The sequence below is a fragment of the Vigna radiata genome, chromosome 8, assembly GCF_000741045.1.
Source record: "Vigna radiata var. radiata cultivar VC1973A chromosome 8, Vradiata_ver6, whole genome shotgun sequence".
NCBI lineage: Eukaryota > Viridiplantae > Streptophyta > Magnoliopsida > Fabales > Fabaceae > Vigna > Vigna radiata.
This window is the reverse complement of record NC_028358.1, coordinates 39,751,615-39,772,666: the sequence shown is the minus strand read 5'-3', so window position 1 is coordinate 39,772,666 and position 21,052 is coordinate 39,751,615. Positions and strand designations below refer to the sequence as shown.

At 31.0% G+C, this 21,052-nt stretch overlaps 4 protein-coding genes across 4 annotated transcripts; 2 read left to right on the top strand and 2 right to left on the bottom strand.

The window, feature by feature from the left end:
* The first annotated feature begins 263 nt into the window (after positions 1 to 263).
* LOC106772527 lies at positions 264 to 2,456 on the top strand. Its single transcript, XM_014658978.2, has one exon. The coding sequence runs from the start codon at positions 892 to 894 to the stop codon at positions 2,110 to 2,112; it is 1,221 nt and encodes a 406-aa protein (XP_014514464.1). The 5' UTR covers positions 264 to 891; the 3' UTR covers positions 2,113 to 2,456.
* Positions 2,457 to 7,399: 4,943 nt separating this feature from the next.
* On the bottom strand, positions 7,400 to 8,315 carry LOC106771727 (17.6 kDa class I heat shock protein 1). The gene is made up of 2 exons (XM_014657731.2): positions 8,052 to 8,315; positions 7,400 to 7,974 (listed from the first exon to the last, which is right to left on the bottom strand). Exons 1-2 carry the CDS (start codon positions 8,197 to 8,199, stop codon positions 7,529 to 7,531), a joined length of 594 nt encoding a protein of 197 aa, XP_014513217.1. The 5' UTR covers positions 8,200 to 8,315; the 3' UTR covers positions 7,400 to 7,528.
* A 2,316-nt stretch (positions 8,316 to 10,631) lies between these two features.
* Positions 10,632 to 11,843, bottom strand: LOC106771109 (POU domain, class 4, transcription factor 1). The gene is made up of 2 exons (XM_014657014.2): positions 11,262 to 11,843; positions 10,632 to 11,028 (listed from the first exon to the last, which is right to left on the bottom strand). Exons 1-2 carry the CDS (start codon positions 11,751 to 11,753, stop codon positions 10,843 to 10,845), a joined length of 678 nt encoding a protein of 225 aa, XP_014512500.1. The 5' UTR covers positions 11,754 to 11,843; the 3' UTR covers positions 10,632 to 10,842.
* Positions 11,844 to 18,269: 6,426 nt separating this feature from the next.
* Positions 18,270 to 20,513, top strand: LOC106770864 (40S ribosomal protein S18). Its single transcript, XM_014656696.2, has 4 exons — positions 18,270 to 18,395; positions 18,945 to 19,105; positions 19,234 to 19,422; positions 20,168 to 20,513. Exons 1-4 carry the CDS (start codon positions 18,393 to 18,395, stop codon positions 20,271 to 20,273), a joined length of 459 nt encoding a protein of 152 aa, XP_014512182.1. The 5' UTR covers positions 18,270 to 18,392; the 3' UTR covers positions 20,274 to 20,513.
* The last annotated feature ends 539 nt before the right edge of the window (positions 20,514 to 21,052 follow it).

The following is a 21,052-nucleotide window of genomic DNA, read 5'->3' as shown; positions in this document are numbered from 1 at the left end:
TACTACGTTAACCCTTGGCTTCCCGTCTTCAGGTGCTGTTGTACAGGGTTCCTATTTGAAAAATCAACGGCGAATATATAATCCGTACTTTTTCCTCGGGATCTACGCCGCTAACTAAGAATCTTGGTTCTTGCCACCGTGTCGGATACGTGTTGGGTGCGCGTTCAAACTTCTCTCACAACCTTAAAATTTTCACTAATTAACCTTGGATTTAAACCTAGACCTCTTTATTACTACTAATCCGGGAAAATAGATTTCCTTTTTTTTTCGTGGGTTCGTTTTTTGTTTCTGCGCATTTCGCTGTTTTTATTTTCCAACCACCGTATTACGCGGACCAATTGTCCCCAATATAAGCCTCACCTTCCTACTAGGGTTCCATGCCTCACTTCTCCCCACATTTCTCTCACTTCCTTCCTTGTCTGCTTCTCTCTCTCTCCGTCTTTGAAATATTCTGACTTGTGTTTTTTATTCTCAACTCCCTCTTCTTTTGTTTCACTGGTTTCAAATTCAAACCCAAATTTGGTTGTCACTTCTGGGTTTTCCAATCGGAGTGACTAAATTTTAATTTGGAGGAGATTCTTTTTTTAGTTTCAGGAAGTTCTATTTCGAATTTCTAGGAAAATGTTGGGTTTTCAATTCCTCGGTTTCAAATTGCAGTTTTAGGAGTTTTAAGCCTGAGATTGTTATTATTATTCTTTTTTGGGGGTATCAATTTCTTTGTGAATTGAGTGTGTGAAATTTGAGTTTTTGATTTCTGGTTTTAAAAGTGAGGTGAAAAAGTTATAAAATTCGAGAACATTTTGTTTTGTTTGAATTTTTGGTATCTTTCTTCATGAGACAGGTGTTGGGGGAGGGTTGAGTGGGTTTGTGTAAGTTGCGTTCTGTACGAGAATGCCCGCGACGGACTACCAAGGGTCGTCTCCTGCATCTTTAACCCATTTTGGCCGTTCATTTTTCAGTCTTCGTCGCGAACAGGTTCACTCCATTTCCATGGAAGGGTCAAGCTTGGAGGCTGAGATGGAATCTTTTCAGCAACACGTCACTGACCGGTTCTTGGAACTTTCTTCGGTTGCCCCTGATGATTTGCTTTCAGTCTCGTGGGTTGGGAAGCTCCTTGATTGCTTCCTGTGTTGCCAAGAGGAATTCAGAGCCATTGTCCGTGCCCAGAAGACACAGGTGTTGAGACCTCCCTTGGATCGCATGGTGTCTGATTACTTTGACCGCAGTGTTAAGGCTTTGGATGTTTGTAACGCTATTCGTGATGGGATTGAGCAGATTCGCCAATGGCAGAAGCTTTTGGAGATTGTTGTCTATGCATTGGGGAATCAGAGGAGCATTGGCGAGGGCCAATTTCGAAGAGCTAGGAAGGCCCTCGCTGATTTGGCAATTGGGATGCTTGATGATAAGGACTCCAATGCCTCAATTGCAAATAGAAACCGATCCTTTGGCCGCAACACTGGTTGTAAAGATCATCATCATAGCCACAGTCATGGTTACAGTCATAGTAGCGGTAGTGGCTATCATCATCGGTCTTTAGGGCATTTTCGATCGCTTTCATGGAGTGTTTCTCGGACTTGGTCTGCTGCCAAGCAGCTCCAAGCAATTGGGAACAGCATTAATCCACCTAAGGCAAATGATCTCGTGGCTTCTAATGGAATTGCGATGACGTTGTTCATCATGAATTCGATCCTGTTGTTTGTTATGTGGGCTCTTGTGGCAGCAATTCCGTGCCAGGACCGCGGATTACATGTCCACTTTACCATTCCCAGGAATTTCTCCTGGGCTGCTGCATTACTCTCTCTCCACGAAAGGATCATGGAGGAATCAAAGAAAAGGGAACGCAAGAACTCCTGTGGCTTGCTCAGGGAGATTCATCAGATTGAGAAATGTGCTAGATCGATGAATGAATTGTCTGATTCTGTGAACTTCCCGTTGACAGAGGACAAAGAGCGGGAGGTTAGACAGATAGTGCAGGAGGTTTCACAAGTTTGTGATGCTTTGAAGGACGGGCTGGACCCTTTGGAGCGCCAAGTAAGGCAGGTTTTCCATAAGATTGTTCGCAGTCGAACAGAAGGGATTGACTCTCTTGGTAGGCCAACCTATGCTGAATAACTTGCTGCCCGCATCATTTATTTGTGGGTGCTGTAATGAAAACAAATTTGAGATGATGTGATAACTTAATTTTGCTTCTATGGAAATAGAATACTACTAAATGAAGAAGCCAATTACCAATGGATATAAAAAGTGGAAAATGAAAGTTTGGTAATTTGAAATGAAGATTATACCCGCAAGGAAATGGAAAGGGGAATGATTCTTGTACTTAAAAATCATATAAAATGTATAGAATGTAGGATATTGAAGTAGATCATTGTGATCTATGCTTTGTTTTCCTCTCCTCTTGTTTTGGTCATGTAACATTGCTTTTGTCTAATCAAATTTCGCTGTAACTTGCTTCACCGTGATTGTATTAGTCAAATCCCTTTGGTTCATATACTGACATCTCTGTTTGGTTTGGAAGACCAAATTGTGGTACAATCTTTATTTCCTTTGCAGTCTTGGGATTGTTTAATTTCCTTTAAACTGTAAAGTACTAAACGTAGAAAAAGACAATGTCGTTCATATGCTTAAGTCTGTCTTTTGTTCCATTATCATTTGTGGGCTTGAATTTGGAATGGCATTGATGTTGGTCAACTACTTTTTTTTTTTTTCTGCTCTATTGAAATGTGTTAGGAAAATACGGTCTCAAAGATTTTGCAATAGCATTTGGGTTGGTCAATTGAAATCAGACCAGTGCGTCACCCTTAAGCCATTCACTGTTCGATCACATATTGAATTGGAAATCTCACAAATATAATCTGTTATCTGTGTCTGATTTATTTGTCTGTTGAATTTGGTGGACTTTGACTTGGTTACTGCCATCCGGAATTGAATTTCGAGCCAGTGACAGTAGCTCTGGTCAATGTATACTTTATGACATCTCTTAAAGTCATCAGGAATTGGCTGTGGATGTAACATTTGTGGTAGAACTTGGAAGTGTTTGAAAGGTTTTCTGATAGCTTCTCCCTCGTTTTCTGCTGGAAAACATCGTAGTTTTGATTCAGCGGGTAAGGCAATGCTAAAATACGTTGTTATTATTATTCCATTGAACATCAATTTTGTTTCTCATGTTATGTGAATTATTACAATCTATTTTTATATCTCTTAAGTGTCATCGAAGTAATATATTTCAACAGTTGGGGCATTCAACTGTTAAATAATTACAATCTATTTTTATGTCTTTTAAGTGTCTTCATGATGATTTCTACTAGTATATCTTTATCTATCTGTATGCACATGCTATGTCTGCAACTTGTGCCTAGGTTTAGAAGAATGTATGGTTTTTGCTTCAGAAGCAAACTATTCTCTTTCCAGCTCAATGCAATATGAATACATCAAGGAAAATGGTTTGCTTTTGATTATGTTATGTACTCTTAGATAAAAGAACAAATTTCTGAGATAGCATAGAATGACTAAAGTTTAAGGTATGCCCTTTTATTTCTAGCAAGTTGATGTAGTAGCATGCAATTAAGTGATAACGTCTGCTTTAGAAGATAGCTTTGTGTCTACCTAACCTAAGAGTTTGTCAGGCACATGGTAGTCGAACAATTGATGAATTAGTCTACTCAACACCAATTATTTTTTGTACCTTAATTCCAAAAATCTCTCTTTTCTATTTCAATTTTATTAACCATTAATAATTAATACATAAAAAATTAAAATTACAGTAAGAATATATTATATTAAACATATTCATAAAAGTTAATTTAGTTTTCATTTTTCTAGAACTACTTATACCATAATCTCTATTTTAACGAGAAAACAAAATAACCTAAATGTTAGAATTGGATGATTACCTTTTGGTTTAATAAAAATGTTGATTTGAAGATATATCGTGTCATCATTGTCCTCAAGTAAACTCTTTACTATTATTTAAACATAATATGATCTCATACTATTATTATAACCTCAAAACATGAGACACGGTTAATATAAGATAAGCTTTGTATGATTTGTGTTGTAATAATGTTATATTATTGCAAAGAAACGTTGCCTAACGTTTTATACAATAATTTGTATACTAATTTAGAAAGTGAAGTGTAGATATGACTCAATTATGTAAAATCAAAGATGAAACTTCTATTTATTTATATAGTATAATTTAATCTGTGAAATTTTTAAAATGACTCGTATTAAGAATTAGATATCTCGAACATGAAATTAGAAAAAACAAAAACGGGTGGCAGTACAAATTCGAGATATACTCTGAATACTTCTGAAATAATCTTAAAAGTATATTTTAAATTGTTAAACTTCAGGAAAAAGAGAAACATTAAACTGAAATTTGTATTCGTGAAACAATAAAAATGTTTTATTTATAAAGGAAAAAGAAGAATCAATATAGTACATAGAAGAAAAGATTTGATATCCTGTCATAATAATGAGTCCAACTTGTTGCATATATAATTGATTATCAATCGATTTAGTAAACATGTCTGTCAATTGTTCATCCAATTGACAAATTTAGTGGTGATATCTTAATACGCTGGTTTTTGTTTTATGGATGAAAAATATGCTTAATATATTTAGTCCTTTCATAAAAAATAAAATTAGAGATAATATGCAGTGTTGTCTCGTCGTCACATACAAAATTTATTTGAAAACTATTTAAAATTACATTCTTTGAGGAATTGTTTCAACCATGTGACCTTAAAAGTAACTAATGTTAGTGTCATCGTGTATTTTACTTCACACTTTATATTTTACTTTTTTTTTTTATAATTAGAAGTTTCATATTTGGTGAAGCAGCTAACACAAGAATTCCTCTCCTCTAAAGTATGTTGAAAATAAATGTTTCCTTACCTATTATTAAGACATGTTATAAAAACAATGACTAATATATAATGTAAGGATGTCAAATATGGCAACAATTTAATAAATGATGAAAAGTAATATTTTTTTTACAGAATTTTGATATAATCTAAACATATACAAGTAGTATTCTGTTCTAATAGTAAAACTTGAATTTAGAAGCTAGGAATGCGTTATCGAGTCACTAATAATTAAGTGAAACTCATCTATTTTGTTTTCAAGTAGTTTCAACTGTTTTTTAAGAAGTAACCTCCACTTGTTCAAATCCAAAAAAAGTAAAAAACTAAAATAAAAAAAAAAACCTTTGATATATAATGCTACATATTTTATTAAATTATTTTTAATTTGTCATTTTATTTCTTCATTTTAATGAGTGTTCTCAAAATACTCATTACCTGTCCACTCAATAAATAAATAAATTAACCAAGTTTGAGGAATATTAGAAAATGAGTTTTAAACTTAACTCAATTCTAAAAAATTAGTTTGTAAGATGAGGATTGTACCTCACTTATATATTATAAATTGATTTTATCTCTAATCCATGTGAGACTTCCAATAAAGAAGATGCATTATGACTTTGACTTGAGTCAGTAATAACCCTTTTTTGGATATTTTTGCAGTAGAAACCTATAGTTAATGGTTTTTGCAAATGGGCAGCTAAACTGTAAGGCTATTACTTCTGTACCCCATAAGATTTCTTCCAGCACTCTATTAGTACGGAAAAGCTTTTTGATGGAGTGGGTGAGAAATTTGATGGGGTATAGGAAGCAATCACCAATATGTATTATATAATCGTGTACTGGGTCAAAAGTTGGGCCTATTATACTGAGTACTCAGATATATGCAACCCGTGGTGAGAAAAAATATTTTAACCATTCATGTTATTTACAATTTAATTTCCTTGCTTTGTGAGCATAATATACATTTTTAATAAGAGAAATTATTATATCCATATCTTTAAAATCGACTATTATAGAAGTTAAAAAAAACTTGAGAAAATAGGCGACTATGCTACTCAAAAAATAATACGGTGAATGCACTTCAGTTAAACTATTTTATTTAGTTACCTTTTTTATAAAATCATAATCAGTTTCATTCCATTAAAAAGATACTGAGAATTCAATCAGGGATTTCATTGAGGACAACTTCAGAAAATATTAACTTAAAAAAACAAGAAGAAAAATTTAATGATACGCAGAGTAAAATTATATGAGATAAGAAGAAAATATCTGACAATATTCTTCCATATAAAGTCGAAAGAAGAAAATGTAAACTTAAAAAATTCTAAATACAAAATAGTTAAATACTTATTGTCTATTTTAGTATTAAAGTCCCGTAGATTCCTTCCCCCTACTTTGGAAGAAAGTCTAAAATGGTATTTGTCTTCACCTCTAATAAAAATTTGGTTAACAAACACAAGATCTAAGACAAGTTAAATATCTAAGAAATTGTTTCTTGGAAGATTTTATAGCTCTCTTTGAACTTGGTTAGGTCTCGGCTAAACCTAGGATCAACAAGGATTGAATCTAGGTTGGCTCACAAAGGTTATTGGGTATGTTAGGATGAGTTTTTGCCAAAGCTAAAAATTGATTAAGTGATTTTAAAGACTCATTCATGTTCTCTCATCCTAAAATAGAAAAAGAAATTAAGGTTCGACCTTAACAAAATTCATATTCTAGATGGTGATATGTTGTTTAGTTTTTATATTATCATTCATTTCTGTTATATACCTTTTGAAAAACTTTTGTAATGTTTACTTATACAGTTTTGAAGTTGTAGTTTTTTTATAGGTGTTTTGTAATTGTGTTTATACCTTTGGACAAATGGAATAAGAATTCCCTTCGGACAGACGAAATAAGAATTCCTTAGTGCATGAATTTTCTATTTTGAATGACTGATATTTTCTTTTTTGTAGAATTATTCTAATGATTAAGATGTTACAAATATAATTTTATATAATTTACTATTAAATTTTAACAAAAAATATCATACCAAAATTAAAATTTAAAATTTAAAATGTTTATGTTACATTTCTAAATATTAAAACTTTGTTTTGGACTGGATAAAATATCTAAGTAATTATAATTCACGAGCTAATACGAGTATTATTATCTATTTTACTAATTTTATTTATCCACCGGGATTTGACTCCATCATTCATCTAAATTTGCTTAAAATTTTCTTGGTAGGATCATTTTACTGCACAGCGAAAGTTTTACTTCATTAACTTTTCAATAATGGATAATCAAATCAATAAGAAAAATGATATTTTAATATCAATTTTTTAATACTGCATACGTGTCAAAATGTGATTGGACGGTTTTAAATTAAAAAAAAATTGGTTTTTCTCTTTCAAATATGTTCTTGTCTCAACTTTTTTTAATTTGAAATCGTCCAATCATATTTTGACACGTATACAGTATCAAAATGGTGTGAAAAATTGGATAATGGTGTCAAAAATTGGACAATACTAAAAATCTCATAACTACGATTCATCGGACCATATGTAGATACAGAAAATAATACTTTATAGGTGGAGACAGTGAAAAATTGAAAAAAATAATCCCTGAATAAACTCAAATGAACTCTTTCTCCAATATACTGCATTACAAGAAAAAGATTAACTCTTTCTGGCTCTAATATAGTGTATTACAAGAAATAGAAGAGTTAGAAGCAAAGTTGATCCTCCATAATAGAAAGGAGGAGAAGGAGTCCATGGTTTTTTGGGCTTCTTCACAGGACATGTTTCCTCTTCAATCTTTTCTGCCTCTGCCGTCACCCTATCCACCTCTTCTCTTTCCTGCACCTCTTCAATTTCTGTCATTCCTTTTTCCAATTCCATTTTTGGCATCACGATTCTCAACACTGCATCCACTTCGTTATACTTAGCCTTTATCCGATCCAAAACCACCCTATCAGGAATTCTAAACTTCTTCGCAAACCCTTTGGTTTTCACCTCTTTCTTGAACGGTATCATTTGCATTTCCTGCACCTCCTTCTCCCCACTCACCGAAATCTCACTCCCATCTTTACTGATATTGATGTCAATGTCCTCTTTCTTATACCCTGCACATCCACATGACCATAACAATATTAATTAATACAGATTAACACAACCCTACGAGACTCGAGATTGAAGAAACCTTTAAGATGTGCAGTGAGGATGAGCTTTGAATCAGTTTCTTTGGAAAAAAAGACTGGTCCAGATCTGTCTTTGGCAAACTGAAAATCAGAAACGGAAGTGTTATCATCTTTGGTTCTTGTGATCTTCAGCCCCAACTCAACCTCCATGATCCTTACTTTTTTGCTCAAACTAACGGAACCTTGTGAAATTGAAAGGTCTTCTTTTTTTGTATTTAGTTGAATAGAGACGATGTCGAAGTATCCAAGTACAGTTTTGTGTCTCCAAAAACAAAACTGTGCAAGTAAAGCACATATTCATTTCTTCACTATATAGTATGTATGGGCAAAGCTACTATAATGTTGGTAAGTTTACTTTACTGTCAGTATCACTATTTTTTATGCCTTTGAGGGAATCTACACTGTTTCTTTTGGACGCTGTAAGATCTGTTAACATCTCATTCAATATTTACTTTACTAATAGATTTCACCTTGAGATTTTAAATACTTTTTATAGATCTCATAGTAAACGTAAATTATGTTGTAAAAACAAGTTTAAAATATGATTTCTTTATCATTATACATATCTTGAGAGTTTTTATAGAAAAATACATCTTAATCTATAAAAATTCATCACCATGAATTAAAGATTCATCACTATAAAAATCTCTAAACATAATATGTGGTGTAGTTAATTTATTCTATGATGGTAACAAATAATTATTAATATTGTGGTATTTGTGTAACATATAACAAAGGCTTAAATCCTTAATTGGTCCCCATGTTAAGAGGAAATTACCCGCTTTTAAAAATGTATACATTGGGTCCCATGCTTTGCAATTTGTGTCAATTTAGTGAATTAATGACACTTTAAACAAGTTTGTAACAGCAATTGGAAACGTTCAAGTAGATAATAAACATGCTGCAACTCAAAATGACTTGTTTACTTGCAATTTTCAAACCAAATTGATGGTTCAAAGGAACTAAATTGACACAAATTGCAAAACATGGAAACCTAATATATACACTTTTAAAAACAGGTACTAAACTGAAAATTTTCTCCTAACATGAGGACCAATTAAGGATTTAAGCCTATAACAAAATGACACATATTTCTTCCAAAGAAAAATATTTTATAATGAAGCAACTTAGACTTATTATTGGATCGCAGTGGGAAAGAAGATCCAAGGGATTCGGTGTATATATTATACTAGCATAGTACACACTGTTTAGGTTAAGGGGGCTTCTTCCTGCACCCCCCAAATTCTCCTTGCTTCCCATTTTGCCCCTCTAATAATATATTAAATAATTTAATATAAAAAAAATTCTTTAATTTACTTCATTGTGTAATAATTATTAATATTGTGGTATTGGTGTAACAGAATGACATATTTCTCTTCTAAAGAAAAGGTATTCTACAATGAAGCAACTTAATAACTTATTATTTGATAGAAGTAGGGAAAGAAGATGTAAGTGATTGAGTGTAACAATTGGATAGACTAAATAGAATCAATTTAACAAACGATTTTGTATTTTTCAAAACAAACAAATCGCTTTGCTGTTTATTATTTTGTAACTTGTAATGAAAGTATGTCAAAATGTAGTTGGATGTCCATTTATTTTATTTTTTTCCTAAATAATATACACTCAAAAGGTGAATAGGATCAAATGTATGATTGGATTCATCGAATAAAGTTGGAACTAAATGATGAAAAATTTAAGTGTACATATTTATCAATTTTTCAAGTTGGTTTGATTTAATAAGTCGAACCAAACCATTAATTATTTTAAATTAAGTTGAGTTGATGGAACAATGGATATGTAAATATTTTTAATAATTATTTATGCATGAATTAAGCTTAATTATGAAATAAGTTAATTTTTTTCTCATATATAAGATTGTTTAAGAAGTATGATGAATGTACCCGTGAGGGTGGTTTTAGGAAAAGAGAAAATTACGAGAATTTGTTTTGTGCCATAAAAAAATAAGTTAGATAAGTGTAATGTGTTTTTGTTAAGTATTATTGATATTCTTATATTTTTTTTTCAAAACTTATTAAACTTTCAACATAATCAACACATAAAAACAAAACCTTTGGGATCGTTATTTAATCACGCGGGCCCATTTGTTTCCCTCTTCCAACTTTAATTCAAACCTCGTTGAATTTTGGCAACGTTGATATTTGCACCGTGTGACTCTGATTTTTTCAGTGAGATTGCATTCTTTAATGCCCATCATAATTTTGCAAAAAAAAGAAAAAAAAATGGGTTATTTCTATCTACTTCTGTCGGTAACCACTTACTCACAGTTACCCCTTCGAATTTAATACAGAGATTGCACATCTTCTATACATAAAGTAAACGAAAAAACCAGATCATAAGTAATAACAATTTCTATTGTTCATTTCTTCTTATTTTTCTTTCAATAATACATATATCCACGTAATATATATATATATATATATATATATATATATATATATATGTATGTATGTATATTCTTAATTTAAAAATAAAATGATATAGATTTAAAGTAACCAATGATTGTCTTCTAACATATATATACTTCTAAAAAGAAAAAGTGGCGTATGGATCTGAAACGATTTCACAATATATGTTATGATTATATATATGTACTCAAGTGTTACTACATACACATAGGAAGGAAATATTGTCCACACAAAGCATTCACTCCCAATATAAAGTGGAAGATATATAACTTAAGAACACACAAACATAAGTAAAGCCAGGAGCATATAGGGAAGTAGAGGGAGTATATATATATGCTCTTATTGGTTGCATAATTATAAATGTTTAGAAGAGATGGTGGTGACGCTTCTCTTCCTTTGCTTCCTTTTCCTCTTCCTTCGCTTCTTTTTTCTCATGATGCTCGTGAAAGGCAAATCCACCAGCTCCCACTGCAGCAGCTGCTGCAACCTCCTCTCCTATCTTGTGCTTGTGTGCGTGCTCTGGGTCTTTCTCTGCCTTGTGCTTCTCATGCTATATATTTATATGTACATATCAAACTCCAATTATCATTTAACTTTCCTTTTCAAAGCTATACGTAAGGTGAAAATCAGATCAAGAAATAACAAACAAAAAGATCAAGAAAATGAGATCAAACAAAAAAAATATATTATGTACGTTAATTAGCAACTCTTTTTCAAGTGAACAACGTAATATGCATGTATGTATGTAGTATAAAGCAAATAAGAATGGTTAAGAATTATTACCAAGGCGTAAGCACCAGCTGCTGCAGCACCTAACTCACCAAGGTGCTCAAGATGCTTGTGGTGCTTCTCCTCCTTCTTGTAGTCAACCTCATCGTAACGTTCATCGCTGTCATCCTTGTAGCCACCGCCACCACTTTTCTTGCCGTAGCCACCGTCATCGTTGTCAGAGTACACACCACCAACGCCAAATCCACCACCAGCACTTGTTTTGGTGTAGCCAGCATCGGTGGTGTCAGAGTATCCACCACCAGTGCCATAGCCACCTGAAGACTCATCAATGGCAGAATAACCTGTCTTTCTGCGCCCTTCATAGCCTTCACCAGAAGGGTCGTCACTAGAAAATGATGTTTTGTTGAAGCCAGTTTCATATTGAGCAGCAGCAGAAGACTCGTATGATGGGTTGTCGTAACCAGTCTCAGTTTCTACGGGCTTAGTCTCCTGGTCCTTGTGGTGGTGGAAGAGGTGGTGGTGGTGGTGCTTCTCTTCGGCCATGGTGGTTGGAAAAGTAGTGGATGAAAAGATGATGGAGAAGAAGGGTGAGTAGGGAAATGGGTTGAAGTAAGGTGAGATGTGATAGTTGAGAAGGAGTTGTTAGGTATTTATAAAGTGGTGATCACCATGAAACATGTTAGACATGATTCTTAAGTTCCTGCTTTTTTGGTAGGGCATTAAATTATCTTCCTTAACATCAGCATCCTGCTTTATCATTATTTGTCAAAAAAAAAAATCTCACATTTTTAAGAATTCAAACAAACAATATTTTTTTTTTATAAATATTTTTATTTTTTAAGTTTTTCAAAGTAAAGTTATAACTTAATATTTCCTTAATAAATATCTTATTAATGAAATATATTAGATCGATGGTTAACTTTTGTTCAAACATTTAACTTATTTTTATTAGAATTTCTTCTTCCACTTTTTTGTTTTTTTATTATATGATGTATTTTTCTTTTTATAATTACTTGTTTGGAGTTCTCATGTATATCATATATATTAAAATATGCTTGTTTGGAACGCGAAAAATATATAAAGTTGGAAGAAAATAAAGTTTTTCTAGATTTTTAATGATACTCTTTTTTAGAAGACAAGGACAATGCATAATTCCTCGGAAGATTAAGAGGAATACAAAACAAAACTACACTGTTTATGATATTTTTCATATATTAACCTCTTGTTCTCGTTGTTTTATGGGTATCGATGATAATGTTATAATGATTAGTTCTTTTTTGAAAATTATGATTGGTCACTTCAATAATATCTTCTCTCTCAACCTTTGTCTTCCTAAGTAAAGTTTGGACTCAAACCTTTCTTTTAAGAACTTTTGACCTTATTTTATTTAACCAATCAAATGTTGGTTATTAAAGTTAAATTATATTAATGAAAATGTATTTTATATAATTACTTAATTCAATTTTGTTTGGGTTAAATATGTTTTTCGTCCCCCAACTATTGGCCGTTTTTGTGTTTAGTCCCTCTTTCAAACTATAGTACAATTTAGTCCTTCAACTTTAGAAAACTATGATTTTAGTTCTTTTTACCAAATTTTTTAAACTTTATTTGCTGTTTCAAGCATGTTACATTATAGGACACATTTTTGTTTCAATGTTAACTGAGAAACACGTTTGAAACAGCAAATAAAGTTAAAAAAATTTGGTAAAAAGGACTAAAATCAGAGTTTTCTAAAGTTAAAAGACTAAATTGTACTATAGTTTGAAAGAGGGACTAAACACAAAAACGGCCAATAGTTGGGGGACGAAAAACATATTTAACCCATTTTGTTTATATATAATACTGCCTCCTCTTATTTCTAACAAAAAAAAAATATTAACTTCACACATTTATAAGAAAGTCAATTAACTACACTAAATTTTTACTAATATCTTAATATTCTATCTAAAATCTCCTTATACCATACAAGTTATGATGGTATAACTAAAGGTCAAACATTATAAAAAATATTAAAGAAAGTAGAGATAACTAAATTCCTTCACTAACAATAATAATATTAATAAATAAATAATTAGTCGTGTTTAAATTAAATCATTATTTTTACATTATAAATTAAACAAACCTTAAAAAAATTCTTCTTCTGCACCAATATTTAACTTCACCTTACTTCCTTATATTTGTATCCATTTTTTTTTCTTTCACATAATTCATTTCCATCTTTTTCTTTTATTTCTTCATTTTTTTTCCATTGCCAAACTTAGCCTCAATAAGTGGTAAGTACGGAATTTTATTTGCAGTACTGAGAATAAGATAGAACAATGATAATGAGTTAAGGTTGAAGCCTAATCTAAGTTGAGCAACAAAAATGAAACAAATTATTAAAATCCATCTTAAAATATTTTAGTCTTGAAAAAAATTAATTATCTTTTCGTGTCTAGTTTTTTTTTTTTCGTTTATGAAAAATCCCTAATATACATGTTAAATACATGCACTGTTGAAACAAGGTCAGTAAGTTAAACCTCGTAGAGAAAGAAACAATTAGGTCAAAAGATTTTAATGATTATGTTGAAAAATAACAGAAAGATAATTGAAATGGATAAGATTGGGTGTGATTGGATTGAAATCACATGGGACCCTTTGAATGGCAGTTATTAGTTGACGAACTGTTCGTTTGTGTCGGCAACAAAGAACATTCCATTTCATCTTATTAAGCATATTCTTTCTCAATTAAAAGATAAATATAATAGACATAATTCTAATTTTCGTATATTTCTGTTATAATGTAAGAAAAGTTATATGATTCACTGATAAAATAAACTTAAGTGTTTCTTTAAATATTTCATATATTCTAGAGAAATATGACAACATATTTTTATTATTATTTAAGATGAATGATGCAGTTGGATTTTACATTTTACTTTTTATATATATGGTAAAGTTTATTAAAGAATTATCTTAACTAGATTTATTTATGATTATTACTAAACTTTATCGCTATATATCTGCGAGTTACATGTGAAGAAATACAAATTGTCTACATAAAGTTGGAAAATTTTGTTGTTTCTAACAAGATTTTTAAGATTGATATGATATAAAAGTTGTCTATATAAATGAAATCTCACAAAAAGGGATAAAAGAAAATAACATATCAAATATAGATAGCCATCTGTCACACGAAACCACAAAACTTATTTCGTGACCTCACACTTGTAATATTAATATCTCAGTTAATTAGAATTTTTAAAATAATTCAATTCTCGATGAATAACTGATTTTGACAGATTATTTAATTGTGTTATAAAGAAAAATCGTAATTTAAAAAGCCCCTATCTAAAATAATGAATAGATTTAACAAAACAATGGTCGTAAAGTAGCAGAGTTGTAAAATGAAACAAAATTGATAATTTTTGTTTTGTTTTGGAGAGAGATTGAGAGAGATGTGAATTGAAGGAAACTTGGGTGTGGCATATTAGATCTTACACGTATTGGCTATTTATGTGACATAGTTGTCACAGTTCAATTAATTGATTCAATTTAGGATTTGAATTTCGGAAGATTAAAGATTGTGGATCAAATTAGAGCCACGTGGTGCCGACACGTGTATAACACTGAGAATATAAATAAATAAAAAACAAAATAAAAATAAGGAATTATGTTAGTGTTTTGATTCTCGTGATGTAACTTCCTGAGTGTTGAATAGCAAACTATTTAGGATCTGGAGGATCTCATGCATTGTTCATAAATTGTATTTCGTTTTTATCTATAATTTTATTTTATCACCACCAAAGTGTAATAGTTTTGTTGGTTTGCGTTTTGCGTAATTCAGAAATTCCCTAGTTCACTTCGAATTAAACTATAAAGGTCGATTATTAAAGAAAAGTTAATAATGGGAAAAACGAATTATGTTCTCTGTCTATTTCGTTAAAAAATTTAGTTAACTATTTTAAAAAACCCACTTTGTCTTTATAAATATTTTTTTCAAACTATGTTTCTAATACGTTCATTGAATATATTATTCATTTAATATATTTTTTGAACTTCTTTTTCATATAAATAAAATTAGTTTTTATTTCTCTTTTTACTTGTAACATAATATAATATTCAATTATTCCGACGTATATATTTATATCATATTTTGGAGAGTTATATGTTTGTGATAGTGTAAGAGTTAATCCATCAAAATTATCACACACAATGATAATCCGTCAATCATTTTTGTCCAATGTAAAGCTTCTACACTATAACCTCGTGCATCTTCATTATATATTTCATCTCTCTACTTGAAATTGGATGATTATTAGAATGACAAGATAATTCCAAAAATTGAATCCTCATATCAATACATAGACTAATAAAACACAAATATAAATACAATACTCATAATCATTACAATATCGTACCAAAATAGATACCATAATATTTTCAAATATGCATAAAATACATTGAAATTTTATCTTAAACAGTCATGGAATAAGAAATTTTAAACATGCACGCGCTCAGAAGTGGCATTAAGTATCAGACTTATTGCAAAAGGTAGCGCTCAACGTCATTGTTCTTACAAAAAGTCGCGCTTAGCAACACCCTCATATCGCTCAACGTCTTAGAACTAAATTGCTCCAAACCTATAATGAGTGATTACACTTAGCGATGCCCTGTTACCGCTTAGTGCTAAAGCATTCGCATTTTACGACACTCAGCGATACAAAATTGGTGCTCAACGACCTGAATATAAAAGGCTTTCAAAACTTCACAGTGAGCTGACGCTCAACGCCAACCTACCATCGTTCAATGTTGTTGAAATTCTTTGATGTAGGAGAATAGAACTTGTTCAAATGGTCAAATTGGTATTCCCTTCTTAGTACTTTGGTAAAAAATGACTTTTATGTCAAGGCACATACCAATTGTCTCAATTGATCAAATTCTAAATTCCTCAATCAACACAACTTAACCGATACAATTCAACATGACAAACATTCAACAGACCAGACACAGCAGATCAAATTCATCATACAACTCAATCATGCAATTACAAACTTTAAGATACTTATAACTTAAAAAATAATGCAATTAGTTTTCCTTATCTGAAAGGCAAATCAAATTGTTCAAGAACACCTTCAAACACACACAACTAAGACACACCGTAACCAATGATCAACAAAGACTTGCAAAGAAAACTCTAACACCTCATGCGAGCCAAAAAGGTCACACGTAGAGAAGGAGCAAATAAACCAAAAAAAAATGATAAATAACTCATTTATTCTATTGAAGAAATTGATCAGATAAAAGTGGAAAGTATGCCTTAAGAATCATCCTAGTGGTCTTCGATTTTGAAACAAATGAAATGATGGTGAGAAAACTCAATAATAAGAAAGAGAACTTTAGAGGAAATATGTTCAGAGAAATGATGTGATTGTAAGATAATGAAACTTGTTTATAAATTTTTTATTTATTTTTTAAACTTTTATTATTAAAACAATTGAGTCTCACTGTTTCAAATATTCTATCAAGTCTAACATGACTTTTGAAATTCTTACATAAGTATATTTAAACCAATTTGCTTACATATTTCCTTTCAAAAAATACAAGGAATAAATAAAATTAATTTTTATAATTCAATACATACTTATACGCACATTAACATATATTTTTTTAAAAAACATATGGTTATGTAAGTAAGATTTTTGTTGATTGTAGATTTCATGTTTGTTCTATTTTTGTTATGAACATTTTCACTACAATGTAGACTATAGTAATAATGAGCAAGTGTTTATTGTCTTTATTTTAGTTTGAAGTGGTGCTTGATGTGTGTAGTGAATCTTATACTTCGTGTACAAATAGTTTTAGGTAAGGATGCTATTTTTTTGTTTGCCTAGCTTGTAGGTGATTTGTTTCCAACACAAAATGTTGGTGGGCATATTCTCTTTTGAATTTCAATTTCTCATGGTGTAAAATTACTTTGAATTCACTTCAAACATGTCTAAGATTGAAATATATTAACACAATCATATTTCTTTATCATCCATTATAGCTTCTGTTAATCATCCTTCTCTTATTTTTCAAGTTAAAATTTTTAATATGGATGGTGGTCTAATTGTTGGGATAAACTTAAATTTTAGAGATTTATTATTTTATTAGGTTTGGGTATAGTAATATTTGATTTGATTTGATAAATATAAAAGAGAAATGAGTAGTTATGATTTTATGTTTATTAGGTAGAATATTATTTTATGATAAAATAAGGAGATTTTATTTTTTAGGTAAGTTGATATTTTATTGTCAGTTTTTATTATTTGTAGTTGACCCAAGACCCGATTTGCTAAGGTTTAATGACACAATGAATTGAAGAATAAAATTATTTTTAGATGTCAACGTTTTTCCAATAGATGGTATCGGATCCAACACTAATTAAGGTCAAAATTATGATATATGGTATTTTGGATAGTATGGTGGACACTTTAAAAAAACAACGTAGTAGATAGATTAACAAATGTGTCATGTACATGAATAATTATGCTAAATATAATAAATAATAAAATTAATAACATGAAAATAACATAATATAAAACATGTTTTATGAATTCAAATATATGAAGTCTCTCGTATGAAGTTTAACTGTTGATATGAAATATCATGACGAATGTTTTAAATTCTTTCAATGATGTTGAGTTTTGTAAGTCGGGTTGGTTCAAATTTCAAGATAAAAATATTATTTCGATTAATTTTCTTTTTTATCAAATTGACCTATAGATTTGTCAAGTTTAATCTTTTTGTCATTCCTATTTATTATTACTCTATTTAACCAATAATTAATATTTAGCCACGTGCTGAATTTAATTAAATAGTAATAAACATTAATGTAACTGTTTGATTATAAGTAAAGGACATAACATCAATAACACAGTTAATGCATCGTTAAAAATGAAATATTTTTTTAAAATACAACAAAATGATTGTAAATAGTCCAAACACAAGTAATATTTGGGAGCCAAATATTAGGCCCATATATATAAAAGTTCATCAATATTGTTGGGCGGATCAGGCCCATTATAAAGCCCAACTCGTGTTTATGGTCCCAGAAATATAAGAACCCTCTTCTGCTACCTCGAGGTTTTAGCCTAGGAACGGTCTTCACCCACTTTCAGCCGCATCACTTACTGGAATCGCGCATTCCTTGCGATCAAGATGGTGCTTAATTCGACGCTTTTTATATCTTCTTATTTTCTCATGCTATTAATGTTTAGGGTTCATGTAGAGTTTTGGAAGTTTTTATTTTTCTCTTTGAAATGACCATAAAATTGTGAATTTTAGTAGAATTTGTTAACTGTGATTTGAAATCAGAAATTTTAGAATTTTTCCTCTCGGTGGTTATGATTGCATATGGTGTAGAAGTTTGGTTTTTATGATTTTGGTTTGTTTTATTTGAATCCGATCCTTAGGCCTTGTTTTATAGGCCTGGGTGGCAAATGAGGATTTCGAGCACACACTTATTGTTTTGAACACGAAGATTGTGACGCTTTCTACTTCTTCTTATTTCCTCATGCTATTAATATTTAGGGTTCGTGCTTTTTTAGTGTTTGGAAGTTTTTACTTTTCTCGTGGGAATGACCATAAAATGGTGAATTTTAATTGAATTTGTTAACTGTGATTTGAAATAAGAAATTTTAGAACTTATCCTCGGGTTTTTTGTGATTTTGGTTTGTTTTATTTGAATCCGATCATTGCCTTGTTTTATAGGCCTTGGTGGCAAATGAGGATTTCCAGCACATACTTCGTGTTTTGAACACGAACGTAGATGGGAAGCAGAAGATAATGTTCGCCCTTACCTCAATTAAAGGTATAGGGAGACGATTTGCTAACATGGCGTGTAAGAAGGCCGATGTTGACATGAACAAAAGGTTTACTTTACTTTCATTGCCATTGTTTTCTCATTGTCTGTTGATAATTGCTTAGTGTTGCATAAGAGTGTTGTGGTTCAATTAGTCATGTTTTGTATTGAAATAGGTTTTGGTTATTTTGTTGACAGAGCTGGGGAGCTGAGTGCCGCTGAGTTGGATAACCTCATGACTGTGGTTGCCAATCCCCGGCAATTCAAGATTCCAGACTGGTTTTTAAACAGGAAGAAGGACTACAAGGATGGGAAGTATTCTCAGGTAGTGTCCAATGCATTGGATATGAAGTTGAGGGATGACTTGGAGAGACTCAAGAAGATCAGGTGAATACCCTTTTTTATTGTGTGTTTTTCATGGAAAAATGTTTATCTATAACTGATACATTCCACTTTTAATGATTAGATTGTTAATCATGCACGGTTAGAGTGATTTTTGGATTCTTGATACTTTTTTGCTCACTGAAAAATCTGATACCAACAAACTTATTCTTTCGAACATTATTGATTTCAATTATGTTGAATGTCTGTTTTTCCGTCAGCAGTTTCGGAATATACACTTGTTTGGAATTGGAGCTGTTTTAAAAATGAAAACCGAGATATGCATCAGAACAAAACAATACTTTTCGCCTGGCTGTTATATTTGTTTTATTAATTTCTGCATGCACTATGAGATAACCTGCTTCTTTACTGTCATTCATAAAGTGCAAATATGTCATGTACTATAAACTGCAAAGGTAATAAGTGATACGTGCAAGTATGAGTTCAAATGTACCATTTAGCATGTTAATGTTGTTCTTTGTGCCTGACGTTGGACATTAGCCATACGAATTTAAGTTGTATGCCTTCAACCTTGCTGTCCGCATGTCAGGGTGTGTATGGTATCATGTAGAGAAATGAAAAAAAGTAGAGATCTTGAAGAGTTACATCCCTTTTGGTATCATCCAAATCCAATGAAAAGGAAGAAGGCTTCCTCTCTTTTATTGGTTTCATCATTTTATATTTGGTTGTGAAGATGATTGTAGCTTGCTAAATGTTGGGCATCCTGATTGATATTTATTCTTTCATGCAGAAACCATCGGGGGTTGAGACACTACTGGGGTCTTCGTGTACGTGGCCAGCATACCAAGACTACTGGTCGTAGGGGTAAAACTGTTGGTGTCTCTAAGAAGCGCTGAGCTTAAAGCTCTCCCTTATTCTGTTTTTTGAACAATGGGATATATTATTTGTTAAAGTCAACCATTTTATTTTGAGAATGCATTTGGATTTTGTTGCATTTGAATTTTAACTGTGATTGGGTTGGTTGTTCTTTTATTTCCTTATGAATCTTGTTTATTTTTGCCCCCGCTTTGTCCTATTTGAAGGCGGACGCCATGTGCATTTCCCTTAAAATATGGCTTAATATTGAGCAAGATTAATATATGATTACCATGCCTACATAGTGCTTGAGTGATATTTAGTATCTAAGCATAAATATAACTAATATGTTTTATTGTATATTAAGATAATAAATAGTGAAAAGAATGATAATGTCTGATTGAAGATATTTAAACTACTAAATAACCTACACAGAAGAATCCTTTAGTTGTAATAAATTTGGCAATGAATTGTATTTTATAATTATTCTTAAAATTTGTATGGTGTAATTTTTCTTCTTTTTTTCTTTAATTAATTCATAAAGTGAATTTAGTATAGTTAGTTTAAAATGTTTTAAAGACAAGGTTTTATAATTTATGAATTTTATTGTTAGTATTATGGATTTTTGTCAGTTGTGGTTTATAATTATTCTTAAAATTAGTATGGTGAATTTTCTTATTATTGTTTTTTTGGTATTTCATTGATTATTCCATGTCTACTCTGATTATTCCGTAATAAATTGTAGACAAATGAATTTATAAGTGAATTTAGTACAATTAGTTTAGAATGTTTTGAAGAAAATGATTATTATTTTAAAATA

What these genes read in the sequence shown, in the direction of transcription:
- LOC106771727 (XM_014657731.2), bottom strand. Translation starts at nt 8,199, where the DNA reads ATGGAGGTTGAGTTGGGGCTGAAGATCACAAGAACCAAAGATGATAAC. An exon ending in CCTCACTGCACATCTTAAAG is followed by an intron (nt 7,975 to 8,051) that starts GTTTCTTCAATC and finishes GTGGATGTGCAG; the next exon opens with GGTATAAGAAAGAGGACATT.
- LOC106770864 (XM_014656696.2), top strand. An exon ending in GATGTTGACATGAACAAAAG is followed by an intron (nt 19,106 to 19,233) that starts GTTTACTTTACT and finishes TTTTGTTGACAG; the next exon opens with AGCTGGGGAGCTGAGTGCCG. An exon ending in GAGAGACTCAAGAAGATCAG is followed by an intron (nt 19,423 to 20,167) that starts GTGAATACCCTT and finishes TCTTTCATGCAG; the next exon opens with AAACCATCGGGGGTTGAGAC.
- LOC106772527 (XM_014658978.2), top strand. Translation starts at nt 892, where the DNA reads ATGCCCGCGACGGACTACCAAGGGTCGTCTCCTGCATCTTTAACCCAT.
- LOC106771109 (XM_014657014.2), bottom strand. Translation starts at nt 11,753, where the DNA reads ATGGCCGAAGAGAAGCACCACCACCACCACCTCTTCCACCACCACAAG. An exon ending in CAGCTGGTGCTTACGCCTTG is followed by an intron (nt 11,029 to 11,261) that starts GTAATAATTCTT and finishes ATAAATATATAG; the next exon opens with CATGAGAAGCACAAGGCAGA.